Raw genomic sequence first — 25399 nt, 5'->3', positions numbered from 1 at the left:
TTGGCATAGTTTACAACTAGTAGTGCACTCTTCCAGCAGTTACCACACCATGTACCACACCATAGCGATCTTAATTTTGCTAATCTCAGTCATAAATTAAAACAGGAGAGCGCTGGCGAAGGTGGAGGGTACGGTGGCCGGGAGGAAACATCGCGCTGCAAATGAAACCAAACTGCCATACAACTGCTCAAAATATATTCACCAAAATGACAACGCTTGTGCTACATTTCACAAACGCGAAAACACGTAACAACTTCAGAAACGATGCAAATCCAGTCACAACACAACGGAAATGTCGTTTTCGGAGACACGAGAAGAGGATGGACAAACGAACAGCAAGCGAAAGGTCATTTATATTCACGATTACCACGGTTTTTGGTATATGGTAACCTACAGAATGAACATGCCTGCGTGTTTCTCTTGCTGGGTTGTAAAGAACGCTGATAAAACTAAATTTCGTTTAACGCAAATATAAACCCGACCCTGCCAGTAAATAACTAGCAACCCACATTTAGTGTTATTTTTAGTGTTATAATCCAGTTCAACCTAATGAGATACTGTCTAATACAACTCCGTTTCTGTCTATATACCCACACACCTACATTTGGTGTTACTGATTTAATTGTAGGTCATTGTGGCAGACCAATAAACCCTTAATCTTGAACGAAAACGTAGCCTATGCTACAAATGAGTAACACACTCTGAATAGAGCTAGCTAGATAACTAGGTGCATGAAGACAAACTTAAATGTTGTGTTAAATGGGATTTTTATTTTTGTTTTATTTAATTTTTTACTTAGCAAATGTAAATATGAGAATGCAGAGCATGATTGTGCAGTTGCTCATTTTATACACAATATAACCATATAACAGTGGTAATGGTAAATATTATTCTTCATCATCTCCTCGGTACCGCTGAATGCAGAGTTCGGACACTTCCGTTTTTTGTGGCTGGATTTGCGACGTTTCTGAAATTGCATTTTTTTTTTTTTAAATTGCAGCAAAAATGTAGCGCGCGTGTTTTCACTTTGATAAAATACTTTGTGTAAGTGCAGCGCGGTAGGTCTTCACGGGCGTTTAAAAAAAAGCTCTGCAAGCAGAGAAGAAAATAGAAATAGAATATTTTACCACTGGATTGTATATATTGTATACTGTCAGACGTTCGCATGTTTGTTTCTGTTATTTTGTAAATGAAAACTAAAGTATCAAAACCCCAATACATTCTGATTTGTTGTATCTCATCTAGGTTTTGTAGAAGCTTTGTTCTGCAAACCACAATCACTGAATTATCAAAGACCGAAGGAGACTATCAAGTGCATGGGGGACATCTATTCGTCTGTCTGTAACAGAGTATAGTTGGTTAAATTGATTTGGAAAGTCTACACAACTTTACAATTATAAGCAGCAAAGCAGCCTTATAGGGGCAAACGCTATCGTATATTTGGTTTCGTCTTTGTTAGGCTAAATGTCTACCGGGCTCTTATTTAGGCTACGTGTTCCAAATCAGATCAACACAATAGGCCTCCCCACCCGAAATACGAACTGGATTTAATACCTGCAAACATTATACTTTATTTTTAAAGCAGTAATCATATTTATTTAGGCAATTAAGTTTTATTTTGTTTGTTAATAGTTTGTTTTGTCCTAGTCCACAAGAAAAACAACAACAACAACAACACTGGTTAATAAAGATTTTTTCCCCACAAAATACCTGTCTCTTATGTATTTTTGACAACACTGAATCCAAATGTAATTTCAGAATTTCTCTGTGACTCAGAGTTTTTCCACACAATACTCGCATTACATTATGTAAACTATGGAAAAGCGGTACCAAGGAAAGCGGAGGACCTCTAAATTGCAGATTATTGCTGAACACTGAAGAGGGATGTTCCCAAAACTAAATATAGCCGAAAATCGCACGTCTGTATATACTTTAAATGTACAGCCACACGTATGAATACAGAATAGGCCTACATACTTACTATAAAATTTAGTTGCTGTCACTTAAAAATGCTGATAGAAAAGTCATAAAACAGATTTCAGTGCAGCGTAAAAAGCAATATAAGTTCCAGATATATTATTTTGTTGCCCAGACTAATAAAACTTTTTGGACAAAACTGCAATCGTGCTACCATAGAACATGAATGCAGGAATAAAACTGCATCCGTGTAATAATAATAACAACAATAACAACAACAACAATAATAATAACGACAATTACAGTTTAAGTCAACTTGATATTCATCCATTGGATAGGTCGGATTAGATATTTTGTGCTCAGTAGCCTACACTACAAAGTAATAATTGGTCGGTAACATCTTTTGGTTGACACTAAAGGGTCATTTTACATAGGACAATATAACATGGGCCTATAGACTATTCTTAGGAATAGTCAGCCAGGAAATGTATATAAAAGAGACTAGACAAGCTTTAGTTTTCTGTAGAACAACAGAACTACTTAAAACATATAAAGCCAAAAAACGTCAATTTTGACGCCCAGTTGCTTGTTTTTTTAAAACAAAGTGCTCAAGGCAATCCGTTTTATCTTGCCGAATAAAACACAATTCGAATTAAGATACCAAGTTCTAACTTTTGTTTTGTTTTGACCTGCTACCTTAGTTTTACGAGAGCAACTCTCACTCGCCATGTTTCTATGGGGATACTTTAACGCGACCTTAAAAGTGACAGCACCTTGAGTTGTGGAGCAGAGTCCCCTCACTGAACTCAGCGTACTGTGACCGATTACTGAGGCCGCGCGCTGCTGAGGCCGCACTCCTCACGGGAGGCACGAGAGGCAAACATTTTCACAAGTATCCGCTCGCGCGTCCTTGAGTGTCCCTGAGACTGCGGTGTGTGTGTGTGTGTGTGTGGAGTTGGAGGGGGGAGAGAGAGAGAGAGAGAGAGAGAGAGAGAGAGAGAGAGAGAGAGAGAGAGAGAGAGAGAGAGAGAGAGAGGAGGAGGCGAAACACTATATGTAATAGACTAGCTGACGAGCTACAATGTTATTCGCCAGTTGATGTTAGTTCTTATGATAAATCACTTTACTCCGCTACCGCCAGCACCACTGGAGCTGGGCTTGGCGCAGAAGCTGAGCGGTCGGAGCGCCTCCGTGTCTACAGAGACAGCATGTCCCAGTAAGTGTGTTCGGTGTTTGGGAGCACTGACTTAATACCATTTTCTGCTAAAGTAAATATTTTGGCGGAAATTATTAGCGTGACAATACAAGGGAACGGACTTGCATTTTGGTGTTTTTTTTTCCCACAAAGCACTACTAGTAAAACTTACACGTCGCGTCTTAGTTCACGTTTTCTCTGCAGAGACCTTTCAGTTTTCTAGACTGCTCCAAAGTGACCACAACCTTTTCTTGACTGGAACAACTACAAAGGAACAGGTAAACTGATGCTTACAGTTTTTAAACGACATCGTTTTTGCGTTTTTGGTAGATGCCATTTTGTAGCTGCTTTGTAAAAGTTTAACAGATTGACTGATCTGGCATTCAATTAAAGGGAAAAATCATTAAGAATATGAGATGCAATAATTGATCAGATCATTTTTCATAGGTAATGCAATGGATTTATCAAGAATTATTGCGGTCTACACCCAGTTATCGACGTTGAGTATCTTACTGGTATCGGTAGCTGTTCTGGTGGGAATACACTTCTTGTCCTGTCTCCTGCAACACTGGAGCGCGCAGAGTTTACCGGGACCTTTTCCCTGGCCGATCATCGGGAACGCCGCACAACTCGGAAATACACCTCACATTTATTTCTCTAAAATGGCTCGGAAATATGGTGATGTATTTCAAATCAAACTTGGGAGCAAACCTGTAGTAGTACTCAATGGCGACACTATCAGACAAGCCCTCATCACAAAGGGAGCAGATTTTGCGGGGAGGCCAGATTTTGAATCTTTTAAATGCATTTCGGAGGGCAGAAGCATGGCTTTTGGCAATTACAGTGAGCACTGGAAGTTGCACCGAAAAGTTGCCCAAACCACACTGCGGACTTTCTCAACTAGGAACATCCATACCAAGCAAACTTTTGAGAACCACGTCGTTAGTGAAGTAAAGGAACTGATCCACCTCTTTTTGCGCAAAACTCAGAAAACGAAATATTTCCCGCCACACCATTACTTGGTGGTTTCTATTGCAAACATCATGAGCGCAGTGTGCTTCGGTAATAGATACTCGTACGACAACTTCGAGTTTCAGCAGGTGGTTGGAAGAAATGATAAATTTACAAAGACTGTGGGGGCCGGAAGCATCGTGGATGTGATGCCTTGGCTTCAGTATTTCCCAAATCCCGTAAAAACATTGTATGGACAATTTAAAGAGCTAAACATTGAGTTTTCCGAATTTATTCGTGCGAAAGTTGTCGAGCATCGAAAGACTATTGAGTCGAACATAATCCGTGACATGACTGACGCCTTCATCGCTGCACTAGACAGGGGTTTGGTTGGCGCGCCTGGGGTCTGTCTGGATAAGGAGTATGTGACACCAACTATTGGGGATATCTTCGGTGCAAGCCAAGATACACTATCCACAGCCGTCCAATGGATTATTCTTGTGCTCGTCAGGTAATGTTTTGTCAAAATATGTAAAATATAGAGTAATATGATGCAGTACTGAAAGGTTGATATTCCTTGCAACTATTCGGTTTTCCTAAAGCCAACGTTTAAAATGTTAAATCGCAGAACGTCGTCTACTGCAACGTTTTTATTGAGTAGCCGCTAAAAAGTATAAAGTGATATTTAGTGTGCGTTCAATGTACTTATAAGCTAAAGCTCTCCTCTGACGAAAGACTTTGGCTAACCCCGTGTTCAGATCGCCTTCTAAGAACACGCATGCATTTCCTAGAGCGCGCGTTTCACTGCGCGGAAAGCTATTACGTAATCACTAGACACACTGTCAGAGGAGTACTAAAACCAGACACCCCACCGCACTGGGACCAGGAGAACACACTCTATGTACCATATACACGGAATGAACCAGTGCAGTACTGCGATTGTGCTAAGAAATGTTATTTTATGGTCAGGTTCATCGGTGGGACACAGCACTGCACAGTTTAGTTTCTGCATCTTTACCATATGTTAATCTTATGATCTTATCGCATAGATCTTTATCAGATGAATAATGTGCTTCATTCCATGCAACAGGTATCCAGACCTTCAGAAAAGACTTCAGGAGGAAGTAGACAAAGTAGTGGGCAGGAGTCGTCTGCCCACCATCCAAGACCAGCCTCATCTCCCGTACATCATGTCCCTCATCTACGAGGTGATGCGATTCACCAGTTTCATCCCTCTGACAATCCCCCACTGCACGACCACCGACACCTCCATCAAAGGATACCCAATCGCCAAAGGCACTGTGGTGTTCATCAATCAGTGGTCCCTGAACCATGACCCCAACAAATGGGACCAGCCAGAACTATTCAACCCAGTACGTTTCCTGGATAACCACGGGGCACTAAATAAAGACCTAACCAGCAGTGTGCTGATCTTCTCTACAGGAAAGCGGAAGTGTATCGGAGAGGAATTGTCCAAAATGCTGCTTTTCCTTTTCACGACACTCCTGGCGCACCAGTGTGACTTTACGGTGGAGAAGCCACCCCCTATGGACTACATGTACGGGCTGACTCTGAAGCCCAATGAGTTCCAAGTGGCTGTCACTTTGCGTGAAAAATCCAAATTTGTCTCGCAGGTCATCCAATAACGTCTCCCACAGTGAACACAAACAATGAGATCATGAACAGCAGCACAACACAATCAAAAAACAAACAAGAAAAAAAAAAAAAAAGTACTATATGTAAAATGAAGGCAACATAATGTACAGTAAACAGTAAAGTAAATCTTATAGCATATACCTGTACCAGCAGGTGAAAGATAACATAGGCATGTCTTAACATATTAATATATTTCTGAATAGACTATACTCAGACAAAACATTTTGATTGACAATGTATGTTGCATCACCTAGGACTATACTAACAAGATATTTGCTAAATTCAGATTGTGTAACTATATCAGCACTGAAAATTAATTTGCAGTTCTTTACAACTTATAGGGGAGATAAAGCCAAACCCAGATCCATGTGACTCAGTGTAAATGGGTCCAAAATACTCCTTTCTGCTTGAAAAGTCTGCTGTTTGTTCTAAAATCAGAAGATATGTTTTTTGAGTCTTTTTTTCCATTCAGATGACAGCACCTCCACATGGAAAATAGTTAATCTATTTATCTATGAACAAAGCACTTTACATAATTTGTCTGATTAGCAGTTAAGTTTTTGCAACTTAGTGTTTATTCTCAGTGCTGACTAGCTGAGATGGTCACAAACAGTCCATTGTCCTTGCCTTACTTTGAACTCCATTTCCTTAGGTGTAATCCTGCTAGCAAAGTCCATACTTTAGCCTTCGTTTAGCAAAAATAGCTGGAAAGACTAATATGTAGTAACAAGTATTTGTATACAAGTTAGAATGTATGAAAGAGTTCATAAAATAGACATATAAAAAGTGTAGATGAATGGATCTTTAAGAGTTATTTCATATTTAATTAGGGTTTGAAAACATCTGTTTAGTGAACACTAAACTAGAACCTGCTTAGTTTGATGAATGCTGCATGAACAGAGACAGCACCCTCAGCAACTGGATATGCTCTTGACTTATCAATAGGGAATAGAAATTGCAACATTGGGTACTTGGCAGGCTGAATTATAACAATAGATTTAAAAGTGCATAAATTGGGAAAACTCCTCATGCAAGTGTTTGGTTTTATCCAACACACAATTTTCTCAAATGTTCAGTGCATTCAAAATGTAACATAAGCTGTTAATACTTTTTAAAATAATCTCTGCACCTTTGGATGAAATATAAGATACTCAGGGTACATATGACCATATCGTATGTGAAGACTGACCAGACAATAGGCAGTGTTTCCCGTCTTATCTAAACGTCATCTTCACATTAAAAACTAGCAGGGGAGAATCTCAGGGCTTGCTAACATGTATATACATTACACATGATCAATTTTTAGACATTTCTCATAACTGATCCACAACAAAATTTTAATATTGTAAGAGATCTATATTAATATTAAAAGCTATATTAGGCCAGTGACATTTAGTAAAATTATTATTTTCCTGACATTTAGTACATGATGCGTTTGTTTATTTTGCATTTTGTAAGTCAAACATGTATTGTATTTTTCTACTATATGTAATTGAGTTTTGCCTGTTTTGACAAAATACAATGTACACAGTTGATGGCTCATGTTTAAAGATTACTTAAACATCAAAGGCAACTTCCACGATGAATACCATAAACAATATCACAATGTTTAGTGTTTCTGAACCTGAGCTGATCACATAGAGACCTAATTTATACTGAAAGTACTGAAATAATTAAATAGACTATTTATACTGTTGATTAGCTTGAGCCATGTTTTTAAACTTAAATCAGCCCACCCATGAAATATGGTAAAACTATGATTACACCTTCATTTGTTTGTGCCCTAGTGACAGCTAATATACATCACGTTCAGAGCTGAGCTGTTACTTTGAACATGCCTGCAGAGCTTGTATTTAATAACTCTGTGCAGAGTGGCTGAGAGGAGAGCGAGGTGTTTAGGACAGACCTGCACTGTAGCTTATCTTGGTCCCCCAGCACATCCCATTCTTGATCAGCCAGAGGCCTGTAGCTAGGCAGCCAGTCTGAGTGCGTGACAACTTCAGATAGAGCCAGCTGATTACTGACACACCAACACCCCACGCACGCGTGCCTCCGCCAAACCCGGAGAAGAAAAGCAAAAATGCAAACACTTTCTTTGCTGTTCTGAGACCAGAAATTATGTCGAGAACAAAGACTGAAAGGATGCTCTGCATTATAAGCAAAAATATCTTACGTAGTTTTGGACAGAGAGTTCGAACTATCAACTCAAAACACAAAAACATCAGGCAACAGCAGAAAGTCTACACTCATATACAGACAGCTAACAATCACTGGACTGTTAACAGTCTCGAAGGGGCGTGGCTAACCGTTAACATGACTGGATGAGATAGACACTCATGGAACATGCAGGAAAGATTGCAAGCATCTGGCACTGCAGTCCTTATGGGTTATTCCCATGGCACAGTGCAGGGTCTCTAAGCCCTGACTCTAAGCACACATTTGATCACTCGCACATAGAGGCCATCATTAGCAATCCTCGTCAGAGAAGAACAACAACTGTGAACACACACATTGCCTGCAAGTTTGCTTTTAGTATGAAGCCCACTGGCACGACTGCATGCATAAGTGACTTACTTTTTGATAATAACTATTACATTTCATTGCAAATTATTTTGCTCCTATTAGTAATATATCTACCCTTTCTATGTTCATTTTGAAGAGCTGTCTGATTCCATGATATAAAACATTAAAATATTCAAACAGCAAAGACTAAAGTTTGTGACTAAAGCTGCTCAGGTTTCTAGCATGGACAGGTCTGTGCACTGATGGAAGTTTCCAGTACCCTGCTGAGCTCCACCGCTGCTGTGTAAAGCATGCATAAGCCAACAGCAAAGTCAACCCATGAGGTACCACTAAAATAGTAGTCAACTTTCCACAAATTTTGGTATATTCTGCAAAAACAATATCTTAGATGTCTGAAGACGTCTTACTGATGATTGTCAAGAGAGCAGCATTAATCCTAATAAATTAATATAAAAATCCTGTTGGGATTAGAACACCAGACCTTTGAGCTGATGTGAGAACTGGACTTAGCAGGTGAAAACATTTCAACTTTTGATGAAAAGTAGTGATTTAAAATCAGTTTAGGGCTGAAATAAAACACACAAAAAGCAGCGCAGGAGATTAGCCTGGCTGAGCCCAGCTTTGACAAGGATCAACTCAGGCTCTTTTGAAGCACTATCCAAACTTGCAGTCACATGGGAAACGCGGTTGTGCAGATGTGAAAGGGTCACTTCCCTTTGGAAGCTGCAGATAGATGACGATGACCTTCTCTCTGCATTCCCTGTAATGAGTTTCAGTTTCAGTTCAGTTTCCACTGCTTGACAGTGAGGCAGAAAGAGGGAGTGCAACAGGAGAGAGCTCTCCGGCCTTAAAAAAGCTCTTCCTTCCTTTTGTGTTTTTTTTTTTCTGGACATGAATATTCTCCTGATGGGTACCACCAGTGCAGACTTGATTTTCACCATCAGTTAGAGCTTCCCTGGAGCAACAAAGGAAACTGGGTCTTTTTTCCTCTGGGGCAGGAGGGAATTTATTTATGATGGTTTTATGATGACATTCCACTGCAAATGACAAAATGAAATGAACTCATGTCTACAAACTCCAAGTTTTACTGGTCACCGTGACACCGTGACACTAAACCCCAGAGTAGAGCCTTCTCTACCCATTTCAATGGTACTATGTAAAGAATAGCACATATAATAAAGTATTATCTTATATATATATATATATATATATATATATATATATATATATATATATATATATATATATATATATATATATATATATATATAAATAAAAATGTGTGTGCGTGTATGTACAACTCATCAGCAATACACAGTACAGACTGTGAAATTTGTATGGGAACCCTTTAGATTACAGTTCTAGATTATAACATATGATACATTTATATCTCTGGATCAGAAAAGCACATTCTTAAAAGACAAGAAAATCATATCATACCATGAATAATATGAGGAATCCATCCATAACGGGGTCATATACTCCTCACTATCTTTGGTATACCTAAAACAACTGTAGTGTCTGACAAAATTGTAGTCATATAAATAACTACAAAAAAAGGAATATGCCTCTAACCATTAAAATAGTTTTTAGCAAGTCCTTAAAATTAAAATTATGATATTTCCAAATGGTTGTGTATTCATATAATTCTTGACAAAGGAAAACATTTATCAGAGCAAATATTGTAGACTATTACTTTTTACAAATTATATGAAAGGAATAAGGGATCTAATAGTGTGAGATGCAATGTACACCTAGCATCTCGTTTTCATCAGTGGACTATAGAAAGTATGTGTACATTTTATTTCGTAATTTTTATTTTATTTCAGTGCTGTTTTGGGGTGGTGCCAGTTTTCTTTCCAGCTAAAACAATTGGTAACCCCAGCCTGAACACCCTTGTCTTTAAATCTCATGAACAGGGTCATGTACAAAGTCTTTTATATCTGTTTGAAACAGATCCTCAGAATGAACCTGAGCAGAAGTGCAGCAGCAGGCCGTGCCGCTGCAGATGAGACTAACGGGCATCTAGGCCTCTCCTCACTTACTGCAAAATATGTTCACTGTTTAGTTTCAGCTATGGTTTCTGGTAAGATGACAAAAAACACTTTCCATTTTGAACCATTCATGTCACATGCCCTTGCCAAAAATGCCTATTGCTTTTCAGCTAAAATTAATTATATTTAGAAAATGACCACAGAACACTAGCTGTGTAATGATGAGCTCCTCCATCATTATGTTGCATAATAAGGGGGGGGGGGGGGGGGGGGGGAGAAAAAAACCCCACAACCCCCCCCCCTTTTTTTTTTCCTTTTTTTTTTTTAAACATAGAGGCTAAAGACAACAATATTAAGCCTCCTCTATTCTTAATACCGGATGATCTTTCACAGGAAAATGTTAAAACAACTGTTAAAGTAGCATTGCCCTGTCAGGATCAAGAGCTTCAAAGGTTTGAGCCAATACTTTTTAGCTCAGCTGTTAGCTTACTTAAACAAAGACACTGATACGAGCACAACTCTGGTTAACAAAACTAGCAATAAGATATACAAAATCAAGTCAGCGATATGTTTGAGTGTTGTGCTCTTAAACCAACAGAGTGCCACCAGTGCACAAGAAAGGGATGAGAACCAGACCAGCAGGCCTTTCACCTGCTATAATTAAGTGACACAAACGTTCCGAGAAAAGGAGAAGGTACCAAATGTTAACTGTAGCTATGTGCCCACGGGGTGATGCACTTTGTGTTGCTTTTGTATCCGAGTCTTGTTTTGTTTGCTTGTTTGTTGTTGCCCCTGGAATATGATAGAAACAGAAAAGAGTGAAAAGAAAGGGAGTGAAACACAATATTGGTGTTACAGGACTCCAGACTACCTTAACATGCAAAGTGACACACCTGGTAGTGCTCTCCACCAGCAGTGTGTGTTACGCACAACCATTGTAATAAGCAGGAACTGTGAAGGTCTGAAATCCAATTGTGAAGGTTCGAAAACCAACTGTGGCAATCAATACAGACTGGAAGTCTACTGTAAGGGCAGATATAATTTGTGCAACCTTTTTTTGTTGTCAAAATGACAATGCCAGCCGGAGTCTACAGTATATCCGCTGTACTCGACACATACACTCAACATAGTGGTCGACAAAGTGCAGTCGTGTCTAGCGGAAATCGTAGTCCAAGGTCAACAGAAGGATGAGAGAGAGAGAAAAAATAACAGTCACGGTCAAAACTTGAGTCGATGCCATTATGACCAACAGCACCCAAGGAGCAAAGCCATGAGGAACCATGAAGGTCATGGCTTCACTGAAGTGACAGGAGAAGTGAGTCCAGCTCCTTCTGCGCTTCCTCATCCTGCCAAAGGAGAAAGCAAAGTTCCGTCGGAAATGTCTGGGAAAGCACCATGGCATTTGATTAAGTGCGGTGGAGAGGTGTTTTCTCAGCAGCCCATAACCCACCTCTTTAGACACTAGGCCCATCGCAGATGCACAGTCACACATCATTTTGGCTTGGCTTTTCTGTCCCAGATCTTTGTAGCACTAAAGTTAATGAAAACAAAAACACATACGCATGCACACGTGCATGCACACACACGCATGCGCGTGCACGCAAACACAAACGGTATGATCTTAGGTTTTAACATACAGGCAAACAAAAACAGCAGAGCCACAGAGAAAAAACACCTCTCATTCAACATTATTATATCAGAACATGACATTTCTAGCCAGTTTATCCTGATATGGGTTGAAAGCACATATCATCTGCCAATTGCTCAAACACAATACACAAAACCTCAAATCAAGTCAGTGCATGAAGGCACGCCCCTTAGAATGAGCATGGGTTTAATCAAAGGTGTCCAAATTTGTCAAGTATGTCAGATTTGCAGCGTGTGTAGAAAGTGAAGAAGCAAGAAATAAATTTACCTTGGCTAAAAACACATAGTTAAACTTAGAGTACTTCGGACAGATCTCCTCCGCCTGTGAAGTGAAGCACGTGAGAAAGTGAGTTCCTGCTGAACATCTACCATCTACAGTGTCTAAGAGCCCATAGGATCACACCACTCTGCTTTAACGTTATGCTGTTTTTAACACTATGCTGCTGTTGGCAGGCACGTATGTGTCAGGTTATTTTAATCTAAGTCTATCAGAAGAGGAATGTTTGGCTCTTGATGGATGTGTACGAGTATGATATATAGGTTTTGGTGTCTTTCTCAGAGCTGGTATAAAGAACAGTAATGACAAACATCTAAGAACAGAATGTTAGCTAAGCATCACACAGCTGCATGTTGCCAACAATCATCACCCATTAAACCTTGCTCACACGTATGACAATTTCACCATGGCAGGAAAAGGAAACACAGCGGCGTCCAACCGCATTCTCTCCTACAATTAAGCCTGAAATTTTCACTTGACCACTTAAATCAAACAACCCTTGCTTATTTAATATGCTCTGGTGGTGTGCACCATTTTAAACAAACATGAAAGCCAAAAAAACCCCAACAAAAACCCAGCAGCTATCTTTATGACCAGTTTATGGATCTTTGTGGACACTGGACATAGTCCAAGCCAGTATACCCCTTTCTCATGCACCCTTATACCAAGGTTCATAGCAAGGATCTTCTTACTCAGTGTGGTCTTAAACAGGGTGGTTAGGGGTCACTATGAGGCTACGCTCAATTGACATGTGTGATATTAATGAAGGCGAAAACAAATTTTGGTTAACCATTTGTGTGGTCCTACTTGAGGGTTTGTGCTAAAGCTCTGAATCTGAGGCTGACTACAGCCAGGGGATGTTGTATAACTCCACAGGATGTGTTTGTTAGAAAGCGAGACAACCCTTGTCATCCCGGCAAGGTGCAACAAGTTTCAACACATGCCACTTAAACCAAAATTGATGGGTGAAATACACAAGACGAGGAGGAGGCATGCAAGAAAGTGTCTTGGCCAGGAGTGAGTTTATGCCTCTATATAAACATGTGAAATGTGGGAACACAAATTATAGCCTTTTAAATACCTGGTGTTCGGTCTTTAACTGGGTGCACGAGTAACTCGGGGGCAAAAATCACTACTCATCACTAAACAAACAGGCTCTGTGTTCCTGCACAAGCAGATAGCAGGAAGAGCCATGAGTTCTGACTCAGAGCTGGCTTTATATCTCAGACTGGCATTAAAATGGAAATAATGATTTGCAAAGCATTTGCTAAGATGTTTAGCGTAATACTACATACAGCAAAACCAATGCTGGGACTACTGTAAATGAAGCAAAGCTGTTATGTGGCTCTTCATTTAAACAACAGCCCAGTCACAATGACTTTGTATGCAATGGTAGCAATTTAAATCTAAACAGGTGGGTGTCGATGACTGACCAAGTATTCAGACGTTTTACACTTTTACGATTACACTTGTGTGTGAATTCTTATATAATATTTAGTATTCTAAAAACAAAACAAAACAAACTGATCAATTTCCACGCTAGTGCCCGGAGTGATCAGCCCACCTTTTGGAAATTCTGTAAAGCATCCCCGATGCTTGCACTCGGAGGCTCCCCAAACAGTGCAGCAGCAATTTTTCTCTCAATCCATGTGCACTGAGCCACCTGTTCAAACACACACGAACACGTGCAGATGCACAGCACAAGGACAGCGTAAGGAAAACCAAAACCTGCAACCTTTTCATTCCTAAATGGACAAATCATTCATACACTAGATGGTGTACTAAAATACACATTTTAATATATTATACAGCCAGGCCTAATGCAGGCATTACATTCGGCTAGGACCCTCCTCACGTACAGAGAAAGGGGCAGGCACTGAGCCATTAATCTGCAGTGAAAGCCTCATCAGTAACTGAGCCACTGGCTCCCTGATGGGCACCAACACAAGATAAAGGGCACAGCCTACGTCTGCTCCACCTGCTGAATGACGCCGTGAAGACAATCTTTAAAACTTTTTTTTTTTTTTTTTTTTAATCAGTTTAAAAATCGGCCGGAACAATGGCATCACACATTCATTTATTTATAAATAGATTGGTAGAAATGAGGAAGGCATTTATCTTTCAGGAATCTTTTCTTTTCAGGAGTTGCAAATGTATAATTACACAGTTAGACACAGACCCACTCTTTATTGTATCTAATTTCCTGGAATAAGACAGCTCTTAAGCTTTTGTTCTTTGTGTTAAGGTGCAGGTTGTACAGATAGTGTGTAATGTCAGTGTTAACACTGGACCTTTGTTCAGACAACATATCGTGCTTAAAAGGGTTTTTCTGTGTTCTCTGCTATGAGTCCTCAGTAAAGCCAGATGTTAAACGGTTACTCTTGTGTGGTATTTTTGAAAGCTTACTGAAAGTACCTTCCAGTACTATTGCTACCTCAGGAGAAAACTACAACTTGCATGGATGCAGAGTACAGGTAAATGAGGTTTATGAAAATAATTCCACAGAAAGTGTTTGAATAACTTTCTAAAAGCAGCCATTCCAACATGAAGTGACTGATAAACAAAACATTCAAAATAAAAAAAACTTTTTCTATGTGTGTTTTTAGCAATGATAAAAAACTTCTTCTGCACCAGCCTCAGAATAATACACGCTCAAGTCATGTGTGCGGAAATGAAGCAACGTTGAAAGGGCAGCATTGGAATGGCAATTGTAAACGGAGTGCCTTTAGTGAACATTTCACTCACGGCATAGCACCAGCGTCCCATCAGGTAATAAGACAATGGATCATGAGGGTTCAGTTCAATGGCTTTATCCAGATGATCCTTGAGACAGAGCGAGCGAGAGAGAGAGACACACACACACACACACACACACACACACACACACACACATACATACACACACACAGAAAGAGAGAGCAAGCGAGAGGGAGGCAGAAAGAATTAAAAATCACTACTACTACATTATGTGCCCTGCTCTGTCTTGCAGCGATGCAAGACATAAGATTTCTCCTTGCACGAGAGCAGGCACTGGCACGCACTTCTGTCCATCACTCAGTGCCCTGCGTTATATTTACATCATATCTCTCCTTGCCTTTTTCCCAGTGATAGTCCCTCTCACCGAGCCCAGCAGGTAAACACTGTTCGAAGGCCTGGCTGACAGCTGAGATAACGCACTATGTGCGGAATTGCGGGTCTACGCTGGTGACACGTGCTCAAGTCAACGAGCGTGTGGGGTCTGAAGAGTAATCTGACTCTCCTCTTGTCCACCGAAAGTGCATCTTACCGGCCTCTTACGTTGCTCGTGGATACAAGCACACAAGCCTGATGAAATGCTCAACTCAACTCAGACCATCACGCAAAACAACTATTGCTTAGTTGTTGGATTTTGGATAGTAAAAAAAAAAAAAAGTACATGCAAGAAAGACATGTTGCACTAGAATGCAATATCTAAAACCTGTGATATGAATATGCAAAATCTTTAAGCAAAACAGCTTTTTAATATAGTTTATAAAAGTTAGTGAAAGCTTCTCATGTGTTCGTTTACACTCACCTTAAAAAGATAGCCATTCTTTATCTTATTCTGGACAGATTCGTATTCTGAGAGAAGTCCACAAAGAATAGCGTACCTGGGGATTCAGAAAGAAAATCAAAGGCCAGGACGCATTCAACGCGCATTCAATCTGTATTTCTCACAATAACTCTTACCATCACTAACTAGAACACTGGAGCAGGAGTGCATATACATCAAATGACACCGTGGCCAAGCCTGAGTGTTTTAAACAGTCCTTCCCACAGACTCCCTTTCCTCAGCACTACGCATATAAAAAAAAAAAAGGGCAATGTGAGCCCCTCGTCCTAGTATTTACACGCAAGGCGGTTTTACTCTATAGCGCCCTTCTAACAATTACCCAGGGAGTTCTCTCAGGCACATGTAGCGGGAGAGAAGATTCCGGGATTTCAACAGAGAGTAAACAGGCTTAGCCATTATCTCGAAAGGTTTCCCAAATCTGCAACGCAGGCAATTATCAGAGCACTACTCAGTATCCATTCATAAGTCTCCTGTCCAATCAGGGTTGCTTACTGCTTTTGGTGGCACTGGGCTGTGAAGGACATGATGATGCCTCAGTATGTGACCAGCATTTCGAAATATTTTGGCTGTGCAGAGTATGAAGTGCTGGCTCAGCAAACTCTAGTGTTGAACTCTAGTTTTGAGCTTTCAACCTATCAAAGGAGCGCGGACAGCAAATTGATGTTCGTTTCGAAACAAAACATTCCTTCCTCACTGGTTACTGGCATGCAAAGGCAAGAATGATGATAGAACTGGTTCTGAAAGGAAACGTCCCGTACAGAAGAATAACGGACTCTGATGCTGCCGACTGCCGTGGAGTTTGGGGACATTTGGTTTGTGTTTAGGTGTTCCAAGGACCCCATTTCTGTGACTCACTGAGAAATGGCTCTGCTGAGAAACTGCGGAATGTGTGAAACCTTCTGGAACACCATTAAATTTCAGCCAAAACGGCCAACAACAGGATTAATGTGAGTTGCATGTTTTAGTCACAATGCACTAAAATCAATAGCCTTTGTTAGCAGAAATCAGGAATATGAAACGCAGATGTAGTTCAGATACAGATACAATCTATTTCAATATTTTCCAAAATCAGAGAAATGCCTGAAACAAATGGCCATGTCAACTGGTGAATTTTAATTGCGATAAATGTGGTTGAGAGGCAATATGAGTAACTACTTGGCCTAAGGAAAGATGGTAAGGTAAAGCACAGCAGAGTTTATTTCTAAAGTGGGGAGTGAGACAGGTTGTTCAGTGGTCCTGGGGGTAAGTCTGTTTTTTCATCCTTTTTCACTTACTGGTTGATGGGGAGCTCCTATTCAGTGCTAGCGCATAGCTGTCATGTTCTGGCAATACCTGCAGAGTGTGTTCTCACCCAGAGGTGTTTGAGCCAGCAGCTAAGCTTCTTTTGATTGACTGAATACATGATAGGCTTGGCACATATCTCTGTCTTTCCTCAGAATCTGGGATTTCCCTCTGCTGGGGCATTATGGGTAAATCTAGACATCTAGTACATTGTGTCTTTTTTTTTTTCTTTTTTTTTTTTTTACTGCTTTTGACAGTAGAAAATCTTCCTGTGGAGCTTAACACCAGTTACATGTACAGTTAACTTTCAAATAATAATCATAATATATCATTATGCCTATAAGCACAGTTCCCTGAAGCGAAGGAATGAGGTAGTACACCTGCAGTATGGGACATCTGGCTGAAGACAGCTGTATTCAGATGATGCTTCGTGAGGAGGGTGCGTTACGCCGCCCCATGCATATGACCTTTCGTCACAATCATCTCTCCCAATTTCACCGAGCTCCTCTTCTTCAGGGAACAGTGGTTCTGTGCATAACCCTACAAACCCTTTTAATCGACTGACTCTGCACAGCACATGTGGGATAGGACATAAAGTCACACCCCAACCCAGTGGACAGTGAATTAAGAGCGCGCGCATTTTAGCGCACCACTACACGATGAGCACACAGGATGGAGCACGTGCCGTTTCTGGAGTTTTTCAGTCCCAACGGAGGAGGAGGACGAAAGAAAACAGCTGAAAAGCTAGAGGGCCATGTGCCACAGGTATGGCCTTTTGGCATGTACGCTGCATTAGGCTTCAACATAACCTCAGAGCTGCCTGGGAATCATGACTGACAGTATGTGGAAATCACCCACACGATTTACAGGTGCCAAAGCAATGAGCAGGGCAGTCCAAAATAAGACTAATCTCACGTCCAATTATTCCAGAGGCTCAAAAGGATCTTTATGTAGAACCTCAAAGACAATAGTCATGTCCCAAGAAAGGACAGTCGTCCTAGAAATAGGCTTCAAACGCCACATACCCCTCATGAAAAGCATACAGGAAGAGGATGTGCTCTTGATGAGACACCATCAAAACCTACATGACAAGCCGATACAGCTGCTAAACGTTCATCGTTGAAAATCAGCGACTCAATAATTCCCAAGGGAATATTAAAATATCCACTATAGAACACTGGAATGAAATTATAATATAAAAAATAAAAATAAAGGATCTCCTGCAAGTATGCTGATCATTTCTGCTAGCCATGTTTTGGACAGTAGCCAGTGGCACGAGTATCAGAGTTAGGCCTCCCTGATGCAGAGTCAGCGAACATCTGACAAAATAAAAGCTGCCATCGCTCTGTGCAGCATGATGGACATCCGGAGGATGTGACAGGATGTAATCATCTCGTTCACGAGGGTAGTCAGTACGCTACCCACAGGAGGCATCTCTGCCAGCTTGGCTAAACCGATAGCCTGGTACATCTGGAGGCGTGTGACCAAACTCACAGGCCTCACAGTAACATTTTCACCTCAAAATAAATAGTCAGGAAACGTACAACCGAAAATGTACATTTTAAAGCCATCAAGACAGTTGTGTTTGCAGAGCTATTAATTTGTTAATGTTCATAAAGAAATGCAGGAGAGACAGAGAGTGTTCTTCCTAACAGGTTTAAAGACCTGAGGCACTTTGTTTTTCAGGAGTGTGGGCAGAGACTTACGAAGAGTTTATTCTATCTGTGAGAAAAAGGTCCCTCCAACAATGGAGTGAGAGCGCATGGGAGAAAAGAGAAGCTAGCATTTAAGGCCGTCTTACAGCCTTTAGTCATGTTCTTCAGCACAAAATATTACCATTTATACTTTCCCCCTTGCACAATATCTCTCTGTCACACACATGCGCACATTCACGCAAACTCACATACTCACACTCACGGAGAGACAGAGAAAGAACAAAGGGGGAGGAGACAGATGAACGATAAGAGTGTGTGAACTAGTGATAAAAATGAGTGAATGACAATGGCGTGCTTGTTGCCAGGATGTTATGCAAGGCAAACCTGAAGCTTCCTCGAGGCACAGAAATCCTTCGAGCCGTTGGCTGGTAACAAAGGCTTTTAAGAAGCAGCTGGTAAACGGGAAAGGGAGGATTCATTGTGCCTTTCCTCTAAGAACGCAGAGCTCATTCAGAAGCATGAGAAGGAACTGGTGCCTGGGGCCCTGCCCTCAGCACCTATACTTCCAAGGCTGAACTGTCTGTGTGTGTGTGTGTGTGTGTGTGTGTGTGTGTGTGTGTGTGTGTGTGTGTGTGTGTGTGTGTGTGTGTGTGTGTGTGTGTGTGTGTGTGTGTGTGAGATGACAAAGGCACTACAGAAGGCATGTGGTGAGGTGGAACACTAAAACAAGGCCTCAGACTCTGTGCGTTTTCCTTTTACGGGGGATTCTTAGAAATCAAGGTGACCTTTTCAGAGAGGCAGTAAAGGCATCAGTATGACCGAGAGGGGAGTCAACACAGAGACCAAAGGGTGGGAAACAGACAAATATCAGAGGACTAACAGAAGGTCCAGACCAGTGAGATTTACATACACAGAATGCAAGCACAGGAACAGGTGAAGACAATCGTTTATTAAAACCACGGATACCTGTGAGCCATCTCATCTCTGGCTGCGAGAGGAAAAACTGTAGTCAATAAATCAAATGTCAGACACGCATCAGTCAGTCGATGCTGCTGTGATGTCTTTGCAGGCCTTTTCTCCCAACATGATGTTTTTAGGCTCTAGTTTTTATTTGCACTATGACCACAGAGAAGGTAAATACAACTGAAACTGAAATACAACTGAAGAGCTCCTAAAAATATTTGTAAAATATCTTTAAATCACCACATGTCACAAAATGAACCCAGTGGAGCAGAGTCGACAGCAATTTCTATTTTATACCACTCAACATAAACATTGTATGCCTGGATAGTACTGGACCAATCTGCAACACATCAACTAACAGTGCCAATTCCAAATCAGTGGTGATGGGTACCATTCCTAAGAGGCAACACATCTTTGTCACACCTCTCTGCATTTAATTAATTACAATTTTTAAAAAGGCCCTATAAAAAAGGTTTTAATTCTAGGCTCACTTTAAATCAGTGAAATACCACAGCATGTGAAAAGGTTCCATGTTTGGCTGAAGGGGACAAATCAAGACGTTACGGGGAAACTGGACTCTGCATGTGCCCTGAGCAGGACCTAGTTCTCTGGATCAGACATACGCTCAGCCCTGACTGTAGGAAGCACAGCATCTCTCACTGGCCCCGAGCTGAACTGAGCTCTCTGAGTGCTTTCTTTTCGGCTTCAGAACATCAAAAGAGTTCCAGTCCTTAATAAAGATTAATATGAAACAACACTTTCTTAAATAAGCTCTTTAAGAACACGACCAGGCTTCCAACTTTCAACCAAGTTTCCAAATAATTTGGCACACTTGCCCTAATATGACTTGACTAGTAATCAGAAGGTTGCCAGTTTAAGTCCAACCACCGCCAAGCTGCCATTGTTGGGCTTCTGAGCAAGACCCTTAACCCTCAATTGCTCAAGTTGTATTCAGTCATAATCTTAAGCCTCTTTGGATAAAAGTATCAGCTAAATACGGTAATGTATAGTGTAAAAGAACACCACTCAACTGAGCATCCCAATATGATTTAGTCTTAAAGAAGTTTTTAAACTCTTTAACTGCTCCCAAGGTTTAAACTCCCATCCTTCGGGTCACTTCAGTACATGTCATCATCTCCTTACTATCCTGCACATCACCTCACATTCCTACAGCATAAAACAGTAACATGAACATCTGGCATGAAACATCACATTCCACGGCATTTGAAATTACTCATCAAGAACAACGCAGTGAGTTGTCATGTGTCTAGCACGTCTATGTTGTGTACTGTTCACGATGGTTGATTGAATATCACTTTTTCAGGTCATGCATTCCACTAAATGATGCCTTCTGAAGAGAGGTAGATGAGGGACAGAGGACATGCACTGAGGAAGGTTCACTCTGGGCAGTGTGCCAGCAGGACATCAGAGTGGAGAAGTAGATGCTCTTACACATTTGAGTTTTGGTTTTCCCGAGCCCAGAACACATTCATTAATTTCTTAAAGCATCTTACCTGCAATACCACCATTTTATTTGTATTTTATTTAAGATAAGAAGCAACATGGAAATTCAAATATTATGAAAAACATTATGGATAGTTACACCCTATATAATGATCTTTAAAGAACCTATGAGAACTAAAGTTTTATTTCACAAATTCCCTATAGTTCTTCAGTTTAACTACATGAAAACAGATAATATTGTTTAAAAATCTGATTAGAGATTAACATGTAATAATGTGTTGGGTGGAGGTATGAGCAACTTCTACTGCACTAGCCTGTTACTGTTCATAAAAGAGAGAATTCCTTAGTACCAACTACATTACTGACCTTACATGGGGTCAATCGCAGGAAAAATAAATAAGCAAATAAGTAAAACAATAAAATGTGTCCAGTGCTTGTCGGCCTTCTTAGCGATGAATTAATTCTAGTACCTAATGAAGTGGCCACCTAGTGTACAGTGCTGATGTTACAGGCAGACACTAATGATGGATTCATATATGATGATGATGATGATGAGAAAGCTACTCCAAACTACCACATTTCCATCCATAGCTTCTGTGTGCATTTTGTAAATAAAAGCAATATCAGATGCTGCCGTCATCATGGTGTCATAAAGTAACATATGTTTCCTGGGAAACACATGTCGATTGCATCACTGCTTTCAACTCTACCAGGGCAGAGTCAAGGTAACTGAATCTCTTTATGTAACCCAAATGTTCAGAATCTTGATTTATGAATTTGGTGTGGTGAAAGCTCATGTTAAGACATGAGGTGGATTTCAGATGAAGAATGCAGCATTCAGCAGTCTGTAGATACACAGATACCGGGCTCTGACCATACTACATGGCTCAGAGAGACAGAACATATGAGAGAGAGAGAGAGAGAGAGAGAGAGAGAGAGAGAGAGAGAGAGAGAGAGAGAGAGAGAGAGAGAGAGAGAGAGAGAGAGAGAGAGAGAGAGAGAGAGAGAGAGAGAGAGAGAGAGAGAGAGAGAGAGAGAGAGAGAGAGAGCGCATGCGCGCAAGTCCCAGTGACTAATCAAACACAGGGGGATTTTCCAGAACCCAGCAGCACATCAGTGGACTGCATTACAGGCCTGGGGGTATAAACTTACACATATACTACAGAAACCTACTGGTATATTGCAAAATACTCATTTGATAGTGACAGGGCCTTCTGTATCCATGATACAAAATTTACCAGGCGTTCATGACGGCAAGAAAAATAAACATGGTTTGCCATTAACCGCTATAGCTACAGTGGTGTTTATGATCTCTTTAGAAGTTTCTATATTTCTGCATAAATATTTGAGCGAAAACTTCATAAGACTGTCACACAAGTCCTACAAGAAAACCAAATCAAACAAGACAAAAATATATTAGACCATATTATTTATTTATTAAGGAAAATGATCCAATATTACATATTTGTGAGTCCCAAAAGTATGTGAACCTTTAGGATTATCAGATAATTTGAAGATTAACTCGGGTGTTGTCAATGAATGGGATGGCAATGAGGTGTGAGTGGGCACCCTGTTTTACTTAACAAACAGGGATCTATCAAGGTGATCTTCACAACACGTTTGTGGAAGTGCATCATGGCACCAACAAAGGAGATTTGCGAAGACCCCAGTATAAAGCTTATTGAAGCTCATCAGACTGGAAAAGGATACACAATCATTTCTAAAGTGTTTGGACACTAACAATCCACAGTCAGACAGATTATGTACAAATGAAGTAAATACAAGAATCATTATTACCCTCCCTAGGAGTGGTCGACCAACAAAGGTCAGGCCAAGAGCAAGACGTGTAATGGCCCGCAAAGTCACAAAGGAACCCAAGGCAACTTCTAAAAAACTAAAGGCCTTTCTCACATTGGCTAAGGTTAATGTTCGTGAGTCCACCATCAGGCGAATGCTAAATAACATTGGTGTGCATGGCCAAGAAGAACATTGCTGCCCATCTGTAGTTTGCTAAAGATCACATGCACAAGCCACAAGGCTACTGGAACAGCCGTTTATGGATGGATAAGACCAAAATAGACCTTTTTGGTTTAAATGAGAAGAATGAATGTGCATTCCAGCATAAAAACTACATTTCTATGAAGCACGGTGGTGGTGCTATCATAGTTTGGGCCTGTTTTGCTGCATCTGGGCCAGGATGGCTCGCCATCAACGATGGAACAATAAATTCTGAATTGTACCAGCAAGTATTAAAGGAAAATGTCAGGATATCTGTCTGTGAGCTGATTCTGAAGTCATGCAGCAAGAAAACGACCATAAGCACACAAGTCATTCTACCAAAGAATGGATAAAGAAGAATAAAGGTTTGGAAGTCAAACCTTGACCTTAATCAAATAAAAATGTTGTGGAATGACCCGAAGCAAACAGTTCATGGGAGGAAACCCAACATAACTGAGTTGAAGCTGTATGCAGGAATGGGCTTCCTCCAAGATGATGTCCTAATTAACAGTTACCATAAACATCTATTTGCACATATTTCTGCACAAGGTTACCTCTAGTAGTTCAGGTAAATCAGTAGAAAGGCCTGTACTGGTTCTGTTGTACATAACAAACATTCAGCTAACATGGAATTGGCTTTTACATAACCTGACGATTATACTTTATTATATCACATAAAGGTCTAATGATTCAGTCAGTTAAAGAATAAATCCAGCAACATGAGTGAAGAAAACACCGATTCCTAGCAGCCTGCCAAGTTCATTCAAAGACAGTAAGACGCCACATATATTTAGTCCTGGTCATCAATATAGCACATGAGAAAATATTCTAGATGTCTCCACAGATCCTGGAGTGCCTCAGCACACATATGTAAGCAATTCACCTTCAGAAACTTGTGACAGCCATGCTGGTGGCTTTGACTATAGACATGACTGTTCTAACACTTACCACTGATGACTTTCAGCACACAGTGGATTCAAGGAAATGGCCTGCGCGCCAACTTGCTTTCCTGCAATGGATGAGAGATTCATTATATTCATAATCTGAATCAGAATTGACCACAGAAAAAGGACGTAAACTTAAGTAGTGCTGTGTGTATCGAATGACGTAGCAACTGAAAGTATTAACAAAAACTGACTCAAGCTCTATTCATTTCTGTTTAATTATCTTCTTAAAGTGCATGTTAATACAAACGATTTCATTACATTTCATTCATTAATAATAACCTATGATGCAAGTTTTCTGAATCCTATTACCTATTGGCTAAAAACAGGCATGGCAAATGTGATTATTTATTTATTTTTGCAGTTTGACTAAAATCAATCATTTATTAATTGGATTAACTAGTAGGTTTCGGGTAACCATTACATCTACACTGGGAACAATGCTAGATGAATGATGTCATATATATGCATTCCAAATGGTGGTTTTACATGACCAAGCATTTGACCAGCTGCAGTCTTCTAGCGGAGTAAGAAGGGCTGGGGACAGTGTGCTCTGCAACACTAGGTTATTACGGTCATTAACATCACTGCAACCTGCTAGTACGCATTCAAACTATTCCAACTGAACAGGTGAAATTTATATGAGGATTTAGCCATAGTACTCTGCAGATTTTGTAGTTCAGTTATTAAATCACAATGTTCATTGAAATGTACAGCAGTGCTCACATTGTAAAGATAATACAGGTATTTATAAACTATTTTTCAAGAGGTACAGTTTGCCTCCTAAACAAATTATATTTAAAATACTCAAAAGTCCAATCTGACTAACATGCAGCCTGTTCACTAGCACTGCAGCAGGTTGTGAACCTGAGAGCTGTAGCTATAGGGCTTAGAGAGGAAGAGCAGTGGGCTGCTGCTTCTGAAAGAAGAAGATTCTAGAGGGCCTTTCAAAGCTCCACTTACTACTACTGAACCTCAGTGAGTGACCACCACTAACATCTATATTTATTCATCCTTTCTCTCTCTGAAAAATCTATATTGCAGAAATATTAAGACACATTCCCAGCATGAAACATTTTAACAGTTGTCATGAGGGAATCGAATGTTTATGCCTATTTAAGGTAAAGTAACGTTATGCTAGAATGCAGACTGACATGTTCATCCAACTATGTCTTGGTGAGGATCACAAGAATATGTTTGTAAACTCTGCCTGAGGCTGGGCTCACCTCAAAACACAAAAACACACTGACCGTTCCAAACTCACTGAGACCTAGTCTAATTGGGATCAGGTCAGTCATTCGCATGCAATGCAAACTTTAATACAAAAGATACAAATGCTTAA

At 40.4% G+C, this 25399-nt stretch overlaps 2 protein-coding genes across 9 annotated transcripts in view; one reads left to right on the top strand and one right to left on the bottom strand.

Annotated features, from left to right (window-relative positions):
* rmdn2 (regulator of microtubule dynamics 2) overlaps positions 1 to 25399 on the bottom strand; it is a 46424-nt gene that overhangs the window by 8710 nt on the left and 12315 nt on the right. For 3 of the 8 annotated variants that reach the window (XM_027014126.3, XM_027014124.3, XM_027014125.3), the window contains exons 5-11: positions 24062 to 24122; positions 15714 to 15789; positions 14906 to 14983; positions 13725 to 13823; positions 12152 to 12205; positions 11687 to 11767; positions 10716 to 11582 (exon numbers count right to left, since the gene is read on the bottom strand). In XM_027014126.3, the coding sequence (XP_026869927.2) occupies positions 11532 to 11582; positions 11687 to 11767; positions 12152 to 12205; positions 13725 to 13823; positions 14906 to 14983; positions 15714 to 15789; positions 24062 to 24122 (500 nt within the window). In that variant the 3' untranslated portion in view covers positions 10716 to 11531. Of the gene's footprint in view, positions 1 to 10715; positions 11583 to 11686; positions 11768 to 12151; positions 12206 to 13724; positions 13824 to 14905; positions 14984 to 15713; positions 15790 to 24061; positions 24123 to 25399 lie in introns of those variants that run through there. The other 5 variants (XR_003410925.3, XM_081724267.1, XM_081724268.1 and 2 more) reach the window with 5 other exon arrangements.
* cyp1b1 (cytochrome P450, family 1, subfamily B, polypeptide 1) lies at positions 3275 to 6243 on the top strand. The gene is made up of 3 exons (XM_027014122.3): positions 3275 to 3390; positions 3560 to 4574; positions 5154 to 6243. The coding sequence occupies exons 2-3, from the start codon at positions 3568 to 3570 to the stop codon at positions 5707 to 5709; spliced, it is 1563 nt and encodes a 520-aa protein (XP_026869923.2). The 5' UTR covers positions 3275 to 3390; positions 3560 to 3567; the 3' UTR covers positions 5710 to 6243.

Source organism: Electrophorus electricus, chromosome 12 (assembly GCF_041902795.1).
Source record: "Electrophorus electricus isolate QZ-2024a chromosome 12, ASM4190279v1, whole genome shotgun sequence".
In the NCBI taxonomy this organism is placed as follows: domain Eukaryota; kingdom Metazoa; phylum Chordata; class Actinopteri; order Gymnotiformes; family Gymnotidae; genus Electrophorus; species Electrophorus electricus.
The sequence above is the reverse complement of the archived record's forward strand: the minus strand, read 5'-3'. Positions and strand labels throughout refer to the sequence as shown.